The sequence below is a fragment of the Cynocephalus volans genome, chromosome 6, assembly GCF_027409185.1.
Source record: "Cynocephalus volans isolate mCynVol1 chromosome 6, mCynVol1.pri, whole genome shotgun sequence".
NCBI classification, from domain to species: Eukaryota; Metazoa; Chordata; class Mammalia; order Dermoptera; family Cynocephalidae; genus Cynocephalus; species Cynocephalus volans.
Window position 1 is genome coordinate 26,426,974 of NC_084465.1, and position 17,903 is coordinate 26,444,876.

A 17,903-nucleotide genomic window follows, 5' to 3' on the forward strand; every position below is an offset into this window, starting at 1 on the left:
CCAGCAGCAAAAAAAAAAAAAAAAAAAAAAAAAGAGATCAAATTAGCCTAGACTGGATTATCTTATCTAAATATCTCTTGTGGATACTATTCAAGGCTATTGAGCAAGGACCTTGCAAAAAATACACCTGTCTTCTTGCAGTTCCTTCTGTGGCCTATAGGACATAGGCATGGAGGGCCAAATACTTAATTTCAAACCTTTAAAAATACCATTTTTCCTCTTTTTAAGAGATCATTTTAAAGTTTCATTGGTTTCTTTTTTGTATAATAGTACATGTAATTAAAATGTAAATTGCACTGATGATTGAGAAGAATGAGACCAGTGTATCATATCTGGTTTTCTTCGTTAAGGTTACAGTGGGATTTGAGAGTTTCCCAAATCTTCTACCACATGAAATTCCTATCAGTAGAGTCATTATTGGGTTAGACCATAAAGCAGAGACATAGAACAGATTTTAAACCAGTAGACCCCTCTTCTACTAATATGGATTAGTTTGGTTTCTATAATTGCATCTTAGTGCCTTAAAGGGGCAAGAGTCTCAGGGGCAAGTAAATTTTTGAGAAAGAGAACACGGAAGTGTTACCTCTCTGTTATTAGAGCCTTGGAACACACCAGAACCTAGACCCAAGTTTTGGGAGGCAGGGAAAGAATAGGTGAAAATAAATACCACAGATGAAATTTTTTTTTTTTGGGGGGGCTGGTCTTTTGCTTTGCACTGCTTGTGGCAAGGTTGTATCGTTAACTATTTGGTTATTCCATAAGCCAAGGAGAAAATTTTTAGGACTTTCCTTAGGAAATTCATAATGTTAGGAACACAGTATTTCCACTTTAGGAAGAATTAGTGTTTTGCTGAGTATTTGAATTTGACTAAAGGGAATACTAGATTTGTGTTAAACGTTCGTTGGGGATAGGTTGGGAAAGAGAGGGTACAGAGAGGGAAAAAAAACTAAAATTAAGTGCCCATTTTTCATTTACATATAGGCAAAATTCAGTCATACATTTTGCATATTTATACCATTTAATCCCCACAGAAATCCTATGAAGTGGTGCAGAGTAAACAAAGATGGAGGGAGTGAATTTACATTATTTTGTCTAGGCCCACAAACCCAGTAAATGGCTGTCCTGGGATCTGAACAGTAGTCTCTCTGAATTCAGAGCTAAAGCATATTCTTTTCACAAGAGTATATATTGTCTTCTGAACTACCAGAATTATTATGTATGTTTCATATCAGATTTTGGTAACACTTTAAAGGACATATCTTGGGGATGTCATCAGTAGTTCCTCAGGCAATAGAAAGCCTGTGTAATTTCCTTTACCTTCCACTATAGCATTGAGAGTAAGCATGAAGTTACGATCCTTGGAGGACTCAATGAATTTGTAGTGAAGTTTTATGGACCACAAGGAAGTAAGTACTTGTGTTGGTATGTGTTCTTCTATTACATTCTTTTTCTCTGTTTTTTAATAGACAGTGAGAATATCAAAGACGTGGTGGGCCAGCCCCGTGGCTCACTTGGGAGAGTCCGGCGCTGGTAGCACCAAGACCGCAGGTTCGGATCCTTTATAAGGATGGCCGGTGCACTCACTGGTTGAGCGCGGTGCGGACAACCCCGAGCTAAGGGTTGCTATCCCCTTACCGGTCCAAAAAAAAAAAAAAAAAAAGACATGGTGGCATGTATAACTTTTGAAAAGTAGGTTTAATTGAACTCTAGAGGCAGAGGAAATCTTTCTGTTTTCATAATTACTTTATATGCTTTTGTCTTTCATCTCTATGTGACAATATTAGATGCGTGTTTGAATTCTGGGTTTTGTTATGGATGGTTTCTGGGAAATATTTTTTATTTTGTTTTTGTCTTTTGGGTGGGGAGGCATGGGGTTGGTTGAGATAGGAGGGAAGGTAGCATGGCTTTACTTACCAAATAATTGAATAGTGTTTGATACTTTAAAAAATCAAGTAAATTTGGCAGAGAGAATGAATCTTTGCTCATTTTCTAACTCTGGATCTTTTAAGGAAAAGTATTTTAGTCTGAACATAGGGTACCTACTGGTTGTAATAGGTCCCTGACTCTTGGTGGAATTAGTTTGAAAGGTTTTCAGAAGAGATTAGGGTTTAATGTTTAACTTACACTCAGATTTATTTTCTAATTTGGAGACACAGTACTAATGTTAATCATTTTCCCTTGTATTTTAGCACCGTATGAAGGCGGAGTATGGAAAGTTAGAGTGGATCTTCCTGATAAATACCCTTTCAAATCTCCGTCTATAGGTATGTGATTACTTGGTTTCTTTCCTTAGAGAGTTTTGAAATCTAAGAAAAAAAATCCTACATTTTGTGGAGGATAATTAATTCCAGAAATGGTTACTTAACTGAATTTTTCCTTTTTTGGCTTTGATTAATTAGTGACTTTTGGGAGACTTTCATAGTGTGGTAGAAGGTGTTTAATATCCTTCACATGATTATAATGACCATTACTCTAGATTTTTGTCTTTCAGTGTCAGATTAAACCAACAACTTTAAGGCCCACTGTCCATTCGGGCTGTTAACAGTAAAATAATAAAGATGTTTTAAATCTCATTTTGAATGCCAGATTGTTGGAATGAATGTTATGTAGATGAAGTATCTATTCTAGTTCTGACACTTAAATGTCCTGTATAGGTCCTACTTCACTTTTGTTCACTCGAATTCTGAGTACCTCACGATGAAATGACGCCTTTCCATTCTCCCTACCCCCGATTTTTTAGCCCTCTAAAACAGTGGAAGGAAGAACAGAAACTCAGTGAGGTTGTACACCTTCATCTTCCTTCTGCCTAAGGAATTGGTGATGTTATTAACCTGTCACCCCATTGAGACACTCAGTGACAATTTAGATATTTTGGTTAACTTAATCCAAGTTTTTTTTTTTACTTCAATATGTATATGATTTTAAAATGTTATAAAATATTAACCAATTTTAAGTAAGTACAATAAAATTGGAATATATTGAGTATTCTCTGGTCTGACAAAGCTTCATGTTTGGAATTGCCAGAGTTCAAACATCTTTCTACTGCTGCAGGTTGTCTTTAAGAACTGCCAGATCTTTTGGAGTTTAGATCACCTCCCACTCCACCCCCATCCCCAACAAAAAGGGTTTTTATTTAAAAAGAGGTGGACAGAACATTCTAAGCTTTATGCTTGGATTCCAGGCTCCCACGTTTCTACGTAGGGTAAGTAGAAAAGTTAGGATAGTCACAGATTAAGTCCCAATCAAAAGCACCAACCTCTTCCCCCAGTATCTAGCTACTCTATATGCTTTAGAGTTTTATGCTATAAAAATACTCTATAATTCCTTGTCAGGCTGGGAAACTATTAGTGCTCATTTGAAGAATGAACTGGTAATTTCCTTGAGGTCCTTTAGGTGAGCTTTCTAAGCCCAGTAATCAAGAAGATTCTTTATGGATAATTGAATTAGAAATTTCCTCATTGCTACAAGGGCCTCCAAGTTTTAGAGTTAAGGGTGGTGGGAGCTGTGAAAAGCATATCTGACCTGTATAGTTGAGGGCAGTAGCTGTTTCCCTAGCTCAGTCTTACTCATTAAGAGAACTTTTCTGTCATTCTGTGGTTCCCCATCCCCACTTCATTTCTCTCTTAACTTTAGTGTTTCTTTCTATTCAGCCATTTTAAACTTTTATGTACTTGAGTTGGTTTGATCTTAAGGCTTTCACAGAATGTACAAAACATATAAATTCATTCAAATGTATTTGATAAATACCTATTTACTTAGACTGAAAGTTGGCAATCTAAGTCAGTTTTGTCACCTCATATCCCTAATCAGTAAAAGAAACAATAGAGCTCATTGACAGTGGACCTATAAAAATGCAATTACATTTTCCTGTAGAAACGTAGTTATTTCTCAAACCTTGCCTTAACATATTATTCCAGGTAATATGATTGATATGTTACGATAAAAATATGTTATGATATGATTGAAAGTTATGATAAAATATTATAACTTTCTAAGTAAAAATATCTAAATTTTAGACATTGCTTTTTTATTAACATGTGACATAAAGAAACCTGTGTAATTTCTTAAATTAATGATGTAATATAAAATTGGTTGGGACAAATGACTAGGCTAATTTAACTTCTTCATAATTTTTCCTTTGCCTTTCTGTGTGCATTCAGAACTTGGTAATGCCTACAAATGTGTATCATCATCTTCTCTTAGGGAAGCAGATCTAGTTGAAATATTTGTACAAGCTGTCCTTGTTTCCTCCAAAGGAAGATTGCATAAGAGAGTTTTAATCAGTTCTGTGGGGTGACCCATTTTCAGGTCGTCAACAGTGTAATTACTGTTGAGATCTGCTTTAAGCGTTTTGAGAGGTAGTGGCTCACTTAGAAAAGGGAAGGTTTCCTTGAGTTGAATAGATAGCTGTAAAATTATACAGAAGGGCAACCTTCTTCTTGTTGTATCTGGGCAGGAGTACCATTCTTCCTGAGCCAAATTTTGAGCTTTTAAATATTAAGCTGTGCAAATTTAGGTTAAAAATCTTTAATGCTTAGATCTTGGAATTTTAAAGTATACATAGATATGACAGTACTTCAAAAAGTTCGCAGAAAATTTTAATTAAAAGATAATATAAAGAATCTTTCCATGAACTTTTTGAAGACCCCTTGTATATGTGTATATGTACATTTTTGTTTTGTTTGATTTTGTGTGTGTATATATTTTAATTGTAAAAATATATAATTGTATAAATGATCCATATCCATTGGAGGAATGTAAGAAAGTCCAGGTGAGCAAAAATAAAGAAAAATTAAGATGTCTTACCATCCTATCCCTTAATGGGTATTCTTATGTACATTCTAGTGTATGTTCTTTAAAACATTTCTCTATGCATATTTAAATATATGTTTGATATGATTTGACATGCTAATCCTTGGGACATTCTCCAAATATAGTTTTAGAGAGTTTTCAGTAGTTACGTGATTGCATGAGATGTCCTTTTAAAAACAGTTTACATCTATAAATGAGTGGACATTTTTTCAAAATAATGACATAGCTACCCTGAATCCTCTTTTAAAAGAAAAAGATATAAATAGACACCTTGGGAGATTATGAACTTATTCTTAACGATGCCATCATCGTTTCAGACACTTTGAGCTCATCTTTTGGAATTTTACATTCTCTTTGAATATCATAGGTGATGGCAAGTCTCAGTGCTTTGAAGCTGGATATGAATTTTTGGAATGGCTAAAGGTCATTTAAAAGCCCAGAAGATAAGATGACTGGAAAAACTGAGTAATATCAATTGGGGTATAAAACTGGTCTTCTGGGCACTTTCAAAGAGAAATGATAAAACCCTTCAATCAACTGTAACGTCATTGAAATATTTGCATAGTGTTCCAGAGAGATTGCTTTGAAATGAATCATATTTGAATGTCTAAGTTCTGATTTATTTGAAAACTCAGACTTATTTTTATCTTTTTCATTCAGAAACATTTCCTAGAGTGCTTAGCAATGCTGCTGGGTGTCACTGACTATGTAGAATTAGGAGAGTGTGATTGATCAGTCGACTGGTTATCAGGAAAGAGAAGTTCTTGCCCTGGTGCTCCTTGACCGTGAGAGTGATATTTAACCATTGTCTGCTCTCCTAGAAAATGAAATACTAGAATTCAGTGAACTCTGCATGTTTGAAATTGACCAAAGCATTAAGACTTAGGGTTATGGCATCCTGATGGACATTAGGAAGGCTGTATAAGGCTAGTTAGGAGAGAAGATGAACATAAATAAAATAGCATACATGTTTTAGTGGCACCATTCCATCGTTTTTTAGGAGAGGTGTGAGTCAGTGCCTCAGTTTAGAAGAGAATGTATGAGGAGATAGGTTTTAACAAGAATTGTGTTTTGTATGTTGAAAATAGTCTTTACAAAGCTTTGGAGATGTGAAGGTGTACATAAGGACTTTTGAAATGCTCATTCAGAACCCCAAGTAATCCCCAATTTGTAAAGATTTTGTTTTATGCAAAGAAGTTGCTACAGAGCCTGCCATATTCCATACTTCTCCATGTTCACAGTTTTTAGCCATTACACGTGTGCTCAGCAGTTAGGAGAAGGCTTTCTCCAGTCAAAGAAAACACAGACTTGGAGTTAGTGGGGGTAGGTGGAATAAAATGAGTGATCTAATATAAAAAAAAGGATAATACGGAGCAATTTTTTATAAAAATAAAAAGTAACCAATAAGCATAGGATACAAAATGGTTTTATGTCTAACTCATATATGATTTATGAAACAGGCAGATTAAACAGTGTTGGTAAACGAATTATGATATAGCCAATCTACTAGTATGAGGACACTTCAAAAAGTTTGTGGAAAGATTTGTATTATCTTTTAATTCTATTTTTCCATGAACTTGGTGGGGCGGGGGGGGTGCTGGCTGGTACTGGGATCTGAAACTTTCATCTTGGATTGCATCAACTTTTTGAAGTACCTTTGTATATACTGATCAATAAAGATTTTATATCCTTTGAATAATTTTACTTAAAAAATTGAAAATTTCCAAAGGAAATATTCAGAGGTGTACACTAAAATTAATGTACAAGAATATGTAAATTTCAGTGTTATTTATAATACTTAAAAGTTGGAAGCAACCTAAATGACCTAGTTGGTGGTAATGTAGTTAAATTATAATACATCTTAATGGACAAAATGTTCTACAGCTATTACTCATATTTTAGCACCATCTTTGAAGAAACACAGGAAAATGTTTAACTTAATATAGTGCAACTCTGATTTTTTTCCATGTAAATTTCATGTATGAATGCCAAAATATTGATTATAATTATCCGTGCTGCTGGGTTAAAGGGAATTAAACACAGACTTTTCTGTAATTTCCAAATAGTCTACAATGCTTACTTTTATTAGGAAAGTAAATACTTTTGATGATATTGCAGATGCATTTCTTTTGAATGTCCTATCTGCATCATTGTCTGAGTCTACACTTTTCCAGTATTTGGTTCTAGAAAGCCATCAAGCTCTCCTTGGCCAGAACTCCCACCTGGTAGCTTGCTAGGTACCTGCCTGACCCCCGTGTTTCCCACCAGCCTCCTTTCTTTTTCTTTTAAATTTTAATTATGTGTGCATGTAAGTGTGCATACTGTTTTCTTTCCTTTGTCTTTCTGCTTGTAGTTTAGTTTATTCCATCTCAGATACTGTTTTTACACCTTTACATTCTTCCCCTCTTTTCACTTCTCTTGGACCTTAAGCAGTTCTCATTTTCTTTTCTGTCTGATTCTTCCCCTTTATTCTTCTAGTAAAATAGGGATATAAAATATTAGCCTCAGGGCTTTCAGCCTCTGAAGGTCTTGAAAATACCATGGAGTCCCCTTCAGTATCAACAGTACATACCTACTTTACTTAAACACTAGCATTAAGATAAAATTAAGTCATTTTATTTTATATTTAAATGATAATTGGCTAGTATATTAGTAAAATTATGTTCTACTAATTTTGGATAGAACTATCAAGTATTTTAGAATCTTTTGTAAGTCACCTTAAGATCAGCCTGGGAACCCTGTCACCATTTATACTTTTTTAAAAATCAGAAAACTATGTTGTAAGATCCAGCTAACAAGTCTAGAAACTAACTTTTAAAATGCTACCATCTGTATCTACATATTCTCAGTGAGAAGGGCCCTCTCCTAGGAGCAAGCTGTATGCACCACCACGTCTGTATTACAAATTGTTGATACCATAGCTGAGTATGTGAGAGAAATGTTTAGTTGAGAACAGGATTCTGGAGAGACTGCTTAATGGTTTGCTAAATGTTGATAGAATGGAAAAAACCAGCAAGCTCGTGCTGCAATGGAATTTGATGCCCATGGCATATAGCAAAAGCTAGCCAAACCCATTTGAGTAAATGGAGACAAAATGAAAAAGTCATGGGCAAAATAACAATAGTTAAAATACTGTATTGACCTATACTAATGAATGGCCTTTAAAATTAGGTCAGATTATCATCTAAATAGGATAGTTCAGGTTGTCTTGTTCCAGTAGACTAGATAACTTGAAAATCCCCTTTTCTATTCATGCCAGTATTTGAGGAAAATGATTTAATCTTTTTCATTGTCAGAATAGCAGACTCTTCTGGCATTATAAATTTTTTATTTCACTATGGCCAGAAATTACCTCACACTATTTTTGGAATAGAATTTTATAATATGGGATAACTAAACTAACTATAGAACTTAGAATACTTAGCATTTTATTTTGTGTCTTGCTAGATGGAAATATTCTACAATTACATACTCCCTCAGGAACTAGTATAAGTAACTTAAGTGAGCAGTGTTTAGTCAGGGGTGGACCGGTATTTGGAGTAGAATGGAGCGTGTTATTCATGAGAGGTTTTGGGTTAGTCATACAACAAAGGCCTACTTGGACCCTGTATTTCCACAAATAAAATGAATTATTGGGCTGAGCAAGCAAAATGCCATTAAGATCACATATACTTCTCTAACGACCTTGAGTTTGAATTTTTTTCCTGTCTCAGTTATATAATCGCAACTATGTATTGATCTGTATCTTTTAAGTTCCAGTAGAGAGAAACAAAGTTCTAATAGGAAAGTTTTGTAAAAATTTATTGAGATAAACCTTTGAGAACACAAGCTGTTGTTAAATGCTGTCTTTTTACTGGTGTTCTGAAAATGAAAATTTTCAGGATACATTTTTAAAAAATTGTCTGGCATCTGAGGATTTGGATATATCCTACATCATTTCTTCTAATAAGTTCCATAAATTTATTGGATACCTCCTGTGTGCCAGGCGTTGTTCTAGTTGCTAGGGATACAGAAGTGAACAAATTGCTCTCTTAACACATTCTTTTGGGGGGAGAAGATAGAGTAAAATTTAAAATATCTGATAGCTTTATGCAGAAAATTGATGTAAAAAAAAATAGCTACCTTGGATTGGATATTCAGGAAAGGCCTCTCTGACAAAGTAAATTGAAGCTAAGGCTTAAATTTAAAACTTAAAAAAAAAAGCCAGCCCTGAATCCTCCAAGATGAGGGGCAAGAGCATTCCAGGCTGAAGAAATTGTGAGTACAAAGGACTTAGGCCAGTGAGACAGAGTAAAAAGATGATATAGGGTGAGGTCACAGAGGGCTCTGTAGGCCAAGCTGTTGGCTTGAATTTCATTTTAAATGTAATGGAAAGATCATTGAAAGGTTTTAAGTAGGGGAGTGTAAGGTCTGATTTTGGTTTTTTTTTTTTTTTTTTTTGTCCTTTTCGTGACCAGCACTCAGCCAGTGAGTGCACCGGCCAGTCCTATATAGGATCCAAACCCGCAGCGGCAGCGTCGCAGTGCTCCCAGCGCCGCACTCTACCAAGTGCGCCACGGGCTCGGCCCCTGATTTTGGTTTTTAAATGATCACTCTACTGCTGTGGGAAAAGGGAGGGTGAAAGGTAGAAGAAAAGTTATAAAAGCTGTCATAAGCAAGAGATAGTGGTGGTTTGGACCATGGTGCTGAGGCCGAGAAACTCTGGCCTAGGTATATGTTGCTGTGAAGAATCTTGGTTATCTTAAGGAAATTATCCAAAGTGGGGGTGGTACCTAAAGGTAAATAAGGGAAGATTTTGTTTATTTTTTTAAGTAGGAAATTCTTAAGGATTTTTCAATGCTTATTGTAGGGAGTTGTCTAGAAAAGAGGGAAGGCTTGGTGCTTCTGGGGTCAGGACAAGAATTGCAGGGGTGATGCCTTTGAGAAGGAAGGAGAGGGCAAGATGAGAACACAGGGCTGGTGTGTGAGTGAGCCACTGAGCAGGAGAAATGAGTATGTGTACAGGGAGGACTGTAGAAATGGTCATGGAAAATGAGGGATTCTACCCATTGGCTCCCGTCTTCTTAAAGAAAGTGAGAACTGGAGAGGAGGGATGGAGGAGCAAAGGGAGGAAAAGGAAATGGGAGATTTTCAGGATAATGATAAAATGTAAGAGTCATTGGAGAATGGGGGAGCAAGCTGCTGGAGAAAGGAGAGGGGAAGATGGTAGGTGATGTTGAGTCCACAAAAGGTGATTGAGCGTATTTTGGCAATTTGGTATGTAATTGTTTACTTACGTCTCTCCTTCCTGCCAGCTTGGTAGATGTAAAAAGTCCATAGGCAGTCCCTGGGTCTTTTTTTCTCACCACCACCTCCCCACCCCCCCACCCCCAGCAAATACCCAGGGCTCAATACATTGCCTGTTCCATAGAAGAATATCTGAGTGAGTGAGTGAGTGAATGAATGCCTACTTAGTGGCGCCCTCAAGTCCAAGTATATGGCAAATGTGAATGATTGGTTTCTTACAGTTATAGATTTGCTAGATGGACATTTTGAAGGAGAGGGCAAGGTATCTGCAGAGGATATTACTAGATGGATGATGATGATGGCACTTAAATCTTGAGTAAGAAGAGGGTGAAGATAAGGGGGCTGACAGGTAGGAAGAAAATAGATCAATGGATTAGAGTTCATAGGTGAAAGGATTGTTCATGGGTCTGGGAAGCTCTTTGGCAAGGATAGGAGACTGTGATAGGAGATGGGGTGTCTGAATTAGGGATTTCAGAGGTGAAGCTGTTTGTTGGGATGACAAAAGTTCAAGGTATGTCCTGGGAAGTGTGAAGTGGAGTGGAATAGAAGAAAGGTCATTGACGAGAAACTGAGAGGCCAGGGTGTCAACAGTGTGGTCATGTCTAAAAATAACAGGAGTTGGGGGTCAAGTGCTAAAGTTCTCAGGGAAGAAGCCAGTGGTCAAATTGGCCCTATTAATATGAAAACCTGCTGCTAGCTGTCTGTAATATCTATTTTTTGTTGTTTGTTTTGGCAGCTAGCCAGTATGGGGATCTGAACCCTTGACCTTGGTGTTACCAACACCACGCTCTAACCAACTGAACACTAATCGGCAAGCCCTGTAATATCTAAATTCATTCAACTTTGTCTTGCTATTAACCAGAGTAAAAATGGTACATTAGCTTTCCTTCCTCCCCTCCCCCACCTGCCAGGCTGACACCTCTAAGGGTAACCTCGCCTTTGCATATGTTTATTACTTTCAGAGAACCCCATTTTCTTCTTGGAGTTGACTTCTGCCAGTTTTAACTCTGCTTTTGACCATTAGTATATAAACTTTCTATTTGCTATATAAAAATTCCGTCTAACTTGCTTCCTAGGTTAGCTTCTACTTTATAGTGGGTGACCTCTAGCTTTTGAGCTGGTTATTCTGACATCTTTTTGGCATTAAATTTATTTTTTTCCCTTTAGGATTTGATATCATAATGAAAACATGTATTCTTGGCTTCCTTTTCTTTAGTTAAACTGAAATTCTATTAAAAAAAAAAAGTAATGTCTTAGTTCCCTTTGAAAAATATGTGCACACAGTTTAAGATTTGCTTATATTCTTGGTGTTTGTGAAACCATATTAGAAGGAACTTTAGAGATCATATCATCCAGTTGCTTCATTTTAAGGATGGAGAAAATGAGGCTGAGGTATGTCACTACTAACTAGTTGCAGTAAGCCCACATCTAGTGGGTTGTTTTTTGCTTTTTACTGTACCAAATGCAGTCAGAACAGTCTTTTTGATAGAAATATTAGAGGAACTGTATTTTCCATCTTTAGTGTGCTAGGATTATAGGAAATGTAATACCTCTAAATCAAAATATTCTCTGATGTTCTTGACAATTCCTAAAGGATTAAGAGATGGATGTGTAGGGCAGATATTTTTAGGATGAAGAAAGTGAAATGAAATTACTTGCCTAAACTCATTAAGCTAATACTAACATTAGTGAATGCTTACTGTGTGCCAGTTACTGTTCGGATGCTTTACATATGTTAATTTAATCTTCATGACAGTCCTATCGTGTGTAGATACCATTATTTAATCTAGTTTTAGGAATAAGGGAACAGAAAGGCAAAGAGATTAAGTAACATGGTGAAGGGCCACACAGTGGGACTTATGCAGTCTGACTGGAGTCTGATCTTTTAACCATGACTTTGTTTAAAGAGTGATAGAGACTTGAAGTTGGGTCTCATGATTTCAAGTTCATTGTGTTCCATACTGTATTGCCTATGACTGTGAAAGTAAATACTGCCTGATTCCAGCAGTGTAGTTATATGAATGACCAGGAGACTGAAAGATAAACTATGGAGACAAGAAAGATGTTACAGCCTTTCAAAAATGAAACTATAAGACAGTACATTGAAGGTTTTGGTAATCCACTAGATTGGTAGAAGGGTTATGCTGTTGAAGGATAACACTTCACCTTTTCTTAGTTATAAATGAACTTTTCTTATCCATCCAGCCCATTCCTCAGACTCCATATTATCAGAAAGGAAGAAACAGAAAAGAGGACCCCTTATTGAGTTTAGATCTCCTGAACACACACAGGATCAGTTCAGAAGTTCCCATGATACAGGGCATTGAGAGTGAGCTCCTTGCTTGGTTCCTCACCTGAGAAGAGACCGGACCAGGTCCATCTCTCCTGAATAGGAAAGGCTCAGCTCTCTGAAGAGACTTCTGCCTGGGCGCAGGCTGCCACGGGCTGGGCCTGGCTGTCTGAGGTAAGATGAAAATCTGTCAGATTGTGCACTGATGCACACAGCTGGCATACAGCTGGCACTAGGGAAGCTGCCAGCATCCCCACCCCCTGTTCAATTGGAACACACCAACTCTGGTTACCTCCTGCATGCTAGGAGTAGAATTCTAAGTTATTACTCTTAAAAAATTTATTATCTGAAATACTGTAAGGGAAGATAAGATTTGGTCTTTAATGCATGTATTTTAAACAATTATACCTACTTAAAAAAATAGAATTAATTTGGTTGTGAATAGTCTACTTTATTTGGGCATTTGTCCTGAAGATAGAATATCAGAATGACTTAATGTATTCACTTACTGTTTTCTCACAGAAATTCATAAGCTTATAATTAAATTGCATCAGCCACAGCTGTCTCAACCATCTCAGTCCAGGTCATTTATCTCAGGGATATGGCTGCCTTTATTGCCTTTGGTGCTTTTTACCCATTCACCTTAAGGTGGATTAACCTTGTTTCATGTGTCATTTATTTAACCCCTCAGTTCAAGATAATTCTGAGTGAAATTTCTGGGTGCATGATTGGCCCAGGATATTTCATCTATCCACAAATTTGATCATTAATATCCTCCCAAATAAAGGAAACAAAGGTGAAATAAGATGAATTTTTGCCTCTTTTATTTGCATATTGACCCCAGTATCTGAAGTTACTCAAAAGTGTATACAACTGTGTGCACATCCCTTCCTGGGGTGGACACAGAATCAGGCTGAAATAAAAACCAGTTTTCAGCATGACTCGGCTTGATGGTATTTTCCTTCTCTTGCCTGTTAGCCTCTGGGTGGGTCAAGAGATTTGTTATTCTAGAGCAGTTGAGTAGTGGAGTGGAACAAGCACAAAGGCAAGGCATATTTTTCTGTGTAATAATCTGTGCTTTTTATTTTTTAAGATTTGTAGTTTTGCATCAGCTAAGCATGATTTAGATACCTCCTCCAGAATAAAGCACCTGATTCCCCTCTGCTAAAAATACAGGACAGAGGTAGTGAGGTTTATTTATTTATTTTTTTTAACTAGGCATTTATTCTTATTGTCTGCCCCACCCCCTTTTTAAAAAACAAATGCTAGAGCTATGACATAAAATAATTGTCCAAAAGATTAAACAATGGAGTTCTGAGTTTTATCTGGTCAAATCACTGAAATACATCATTAGAAAATGTTTTGATAGTGAATAAAATCTTAAATCATATAGATTAAAAATGACTTGCTGCTTCCACTTATCATGCTTCCATAAAAGCAGTTTTCAAAATGTGTTTTCTTAAAATATCTTCAAAATAGTTCCTGGTCGAATGGAAACAAGTGCTGGGAAAATTCTCTTGTTGCAGACATATTCATCAGGGTGGTGATAGCATTGCCAAAAGGAACGAGAACGTGCCAGGGCCAACACGTTTAGTCCTGAGAACGTTCCTTCTCTGAATTCCTGGCCTGTTCTTTCTCAGTCTCCTCCCCTCCTTGTCTGAAAGTTCCATTGTTGGCATCATTATCCAGAATGTAAATGGCTTTGTCAGAAACTCTGCCCATAGCTTGTTCAAGGATAAATGTAAAGGAGATGTGCTCCTTTCCATTATTTGCTTTGGATATTTTTCTAACAATTAAATAAGCTTGGTATAGAAATCATTTTAATCTTTTAGAAAGTATTTTTTGGTAGAGTTGGTCTTGCTGTGCTCATTCCTCAAAGGTAAGTTTATAAATTCTGTTTCTGCCTACTTTAGAGTAGTTGGCAGATTTTGTGGCTCTTATGGCATTTTAGCATCTTGGTAGTTTGTTTTCTCCAGAATACTTCTGTACCTACAAATACTGCCTTACAGAATTAATTTCCTTTAAGGATTTAACCATTGGACATTTCCCATTAAGTCCTATATTCTCAGATCTCTGGCCATTTTTGTTAAATCCTAGATATTTAGAGCTGATAGGATCTTTAGAAACAGAATAAGAGTGGACATTTTGAAGATCATATAGGCCAGCTATTTCTCTTTGTAGGTAAAGAAACAGACTCACAGAAGTGAAGTGACTTGCCCAAGGCCTGCAGTTGATATTAGTGTTGGGGTTAGAACCCATGTCCCTGTTTAGTACTTTACTCTTTGCAGTCTGATTCTGCCCTCTGTCCCAGAGGTTAGATGGTGTTTTACTCCTAGCAGGAACACTGGGGATTGGGCTCCAACCCATTTATTACTAAAGCATATGTTTACTAAGTCCTTTTTGGCCCTCTTCATTATGTACTCCTAGACTCAACCAAGTCAAAGCTAGATTTAATTGAAAACAGTGTAGGAACTGTATTGATTCCAAATGTACTCTCCAGTCCATGTACAATTGAGAGAGGCACTTTTTAGTCTTTCAGAGACATTTTTGATAAACATTTAAAGCTTTTTCACTGTAGCTGTTTTTTTTTTTTTTTTTTTTTTTTTGACGTATTCCTTTATGGTGCATGGTGGCATCAAATTGTTGAAGTTTAATTCCACTGTAGGATTTCCATTCCATTTTGCTTGAGATCTCTACCATTCTGCATCTTACTTTCTCCAGCACGAAGATGTGTGAGCTGATGGAGCTGTTCCTCAGCTAATCTTTTTTAGGAGATAAGCCATTTGTTAAAACAAAAAAACTTAAAGAAGGATGTGAATATATCACTATTCAGGCACTAGTCTCAATGTCTTCCCATCTTCCTTGGAATGAAAGCCAGCATCCTTAAAAGAGAACCAAATGCTGTTCACCTCTCTGATCCCACTTTTAGCCTTCTGCCCCTCACTTACTCCACTTCAGTTTCACTAGTGTCTTTGCTGTTCTTCAAACATATCAAGGAGACTCCTGGTGCATTTTGCACTTGGCTGTTCATACTCTTCCCCTGGGTACTGAATGGCTCCTCCCTCACCACTTTAAAAGTAAGCAAGCTTCTCAGGAAGCTCCTCCCTGGCCATCCGTACTTAAAATTGCAGCCCCCAGCCAGCCTTTCTGTTTCTCTCCTTTGATTTGTTTTTCTCTGTAACATTGGCTACCTGCTAACATGGCACTTTGTTTTCTCAAGAGCTCTCCAGGTGATTCTCTTCTGTAGCCAGCACTGGGAACTTTTGCCATAGACATTGCTCCACTGGGTGTTAATTTTGAAAGTCCTAGCAGAGGCAGGATTTTAAGTGTCAAGAACACATTTTGAATTCTTAATAGTAGCTTCAAGCAAAATACTTTTCACTCAGTAGAACCATTCTCTTGAATTAAATCACATTGTGGCTCGACATTGTTTCCCATTCATCAGAAACTTTCCTTGCAGTTGTGATAGCGCATATTTCTATATGTAACTGAGCTTGAGGAGTACACGCCTTAAGACCAGAGGATCTTCTGATTTTTTTCTTTGTAATGAATTTGTATTATTTAAACAAGAGTTTAAGATATGAGATCTCAAATAAAATAGTTGGTTTTACTGACCTTTTTCCTTAAAAGTGTTCAGCACTAGTTAACCAATATATATAATTGAGTCTACTTTAGAGTGTTTGATACTGTTTAACTTTTTATATGAAAGGTTTTTTTTGAACTATTAAAACTACACATTGTAGAAATTTGGAAGTGTCAGAAGATAGAGATAGAAATAAGGGGGGAGTCTCTTGAAGATGACTACCATTGACACTTGTTTCCTTCTAGCGTTCTTCCATTGCTGTGATCCTGTTCTGGTATCGGGGCAGGGGTGGTGGCATTTGAAAAGTATGGTGGAGAAAACATTCCCAACATTAAGAATTCAGCACTATTAACATTTGTATGTATTTGCTTCCAGTTTCTCATCTGTGTGTACACTTTTTTAAAAAGCAAATAATATGCAAGCATTTTGTCTCTTTTTAGAAGGACTATGGTATTAGATAAAGTCATTTTTAACCATTTCCTGTTCTGTTCCCTATTACCACCATGTGGGCTGGGCCTGTACCCTAACTGAAATAATTACTTTTGCAAGTTTGGTTTGGTCCAGTAATTTTTCTATACCTGTTACCATGGAGGATAAGTAGTATTGCTCTGTTTTAGTTTATTTAAATGGTATTATGCTATAAATATATTCTGCAACTTTTTTTTTTTTTTTTTAACTCAGCTTTAGATCTATCCAAGTTGATACATATTGATCTAGTTCACTATCTTTGGCTATATGGGACTACCAGTATGTGAATGTACTATAATTTCTCCAGTCTTGTTTATAGGGTTGAATTTGTGTCTTGGCTTTTATAAACAATGCTGCTATGAATATCCTCATGGGTCATCTTGGACATGTGTGTTAGTATTTTTCTAGGGTTATGTAGAATTTTTTACCCTGCTTTTTCTCCTCTTAAGACATGAAAGTTTCCACCAGCTTATTACAGTCTGTTCATAACCACATACCTCTTAAATCGAGATGTTGAAACATCTTTAATTTCTTTATTGAAAAATTAATATTGGCCACAAGAGTTTTCTTTTTGCATCACAGTTATCCAATCATTGCACAGACTCTCTTGATAATAGTAGTAGATAAAACATTAAGCTATTTCAGCAAAAGGATTTAAAAACAAAAATTAAAAGTGTGCTTAGTACTTGGAATGGTAGAGCATTCAGTCAAAGACTGGAATACCTGATGTGATGTATTCTTATTCCCCATGTTCTAATTTCAGGGCAGTTTCTTAGATTTTTGGATACAATCTCTATAGCCACTCACTTGTGGCTCCTCCTCCAGTGCCACACTCTGCATCTTACCAGGCTCTCTTCCTCTTCCCCTTGGCAAAGAGGGAGATTTGTACTCCCCTTGACTGTGTTAATACTTCGTACACATTGCAGTTATCTCTTTGTGTCTTTTGTTCCACTGCTACAGTGACCTCTTTGAGTATAGTGTACTTGTCTGTCTGGTTTTTGTACCCCAAACAAGCATGATGCCTGTCATGTAGGTGCTGGCCAAATATGTTTTGAATGAACAAGGGAGACAACATGTGGGGGGCTGGGGTTGAGACATGGTGATGGTGATAATCACTTTAGTAAGGAAATTCAGTTTATTGAAAGTGTGGAACAGAATAAGGGAGTACTAAAAGGAAACAGGGTTGTAAGGATGACAAAATGACAGCTTTGATGGTGGATCTCTACTTTAGAATATTGCCATTTGCCTATACACAAACTGATTAAATCACTAATTTTGTTAGAAAATAAATTAACTTTTCCTTGGAATTTAAATAGCAATGTATTTGTTAAAGTCTGCACTTGTTTTTCTAGGAATAAATCAAAAAACTTACATCCTCACAGATATAGCTGTCTTAGAGAATTTTTTTTTTTTTTTTTAACTCCTAGTCTCATTTCTGGGTTGCTCCAATTTTGATCAAAACTG

General features: G+C 36.5%; 1 protein-coding gene across 2 annotated transcripts in view; it reads left to right on the plus strand.

The window, feature by feature from the left end:
* UBE2H (ubiquitin conjugating enzyme E2 H) overlaps positions 1-17,903 on the plus strand; it is a 101,437-nt gene that overhangs the window by 59,286 nt on the left and 24,248 nt on the right. For both annotated transcript variants that reach the window (XM_063099284.1, XM_063099283.1), the window contains exons 2-3: positions 1,330-1,406; positions 2,190-2,264. In XM_063099284.1, coding sequence (XP_062955354.1) covers positions 1,330-1,406; positions 2,190-2,264 — 152 coding nt within the window. The remainder of the gene's footprint in view (positions 1-1,329; positions 1,407-2,189; positions 2,265-17,903) is intronic.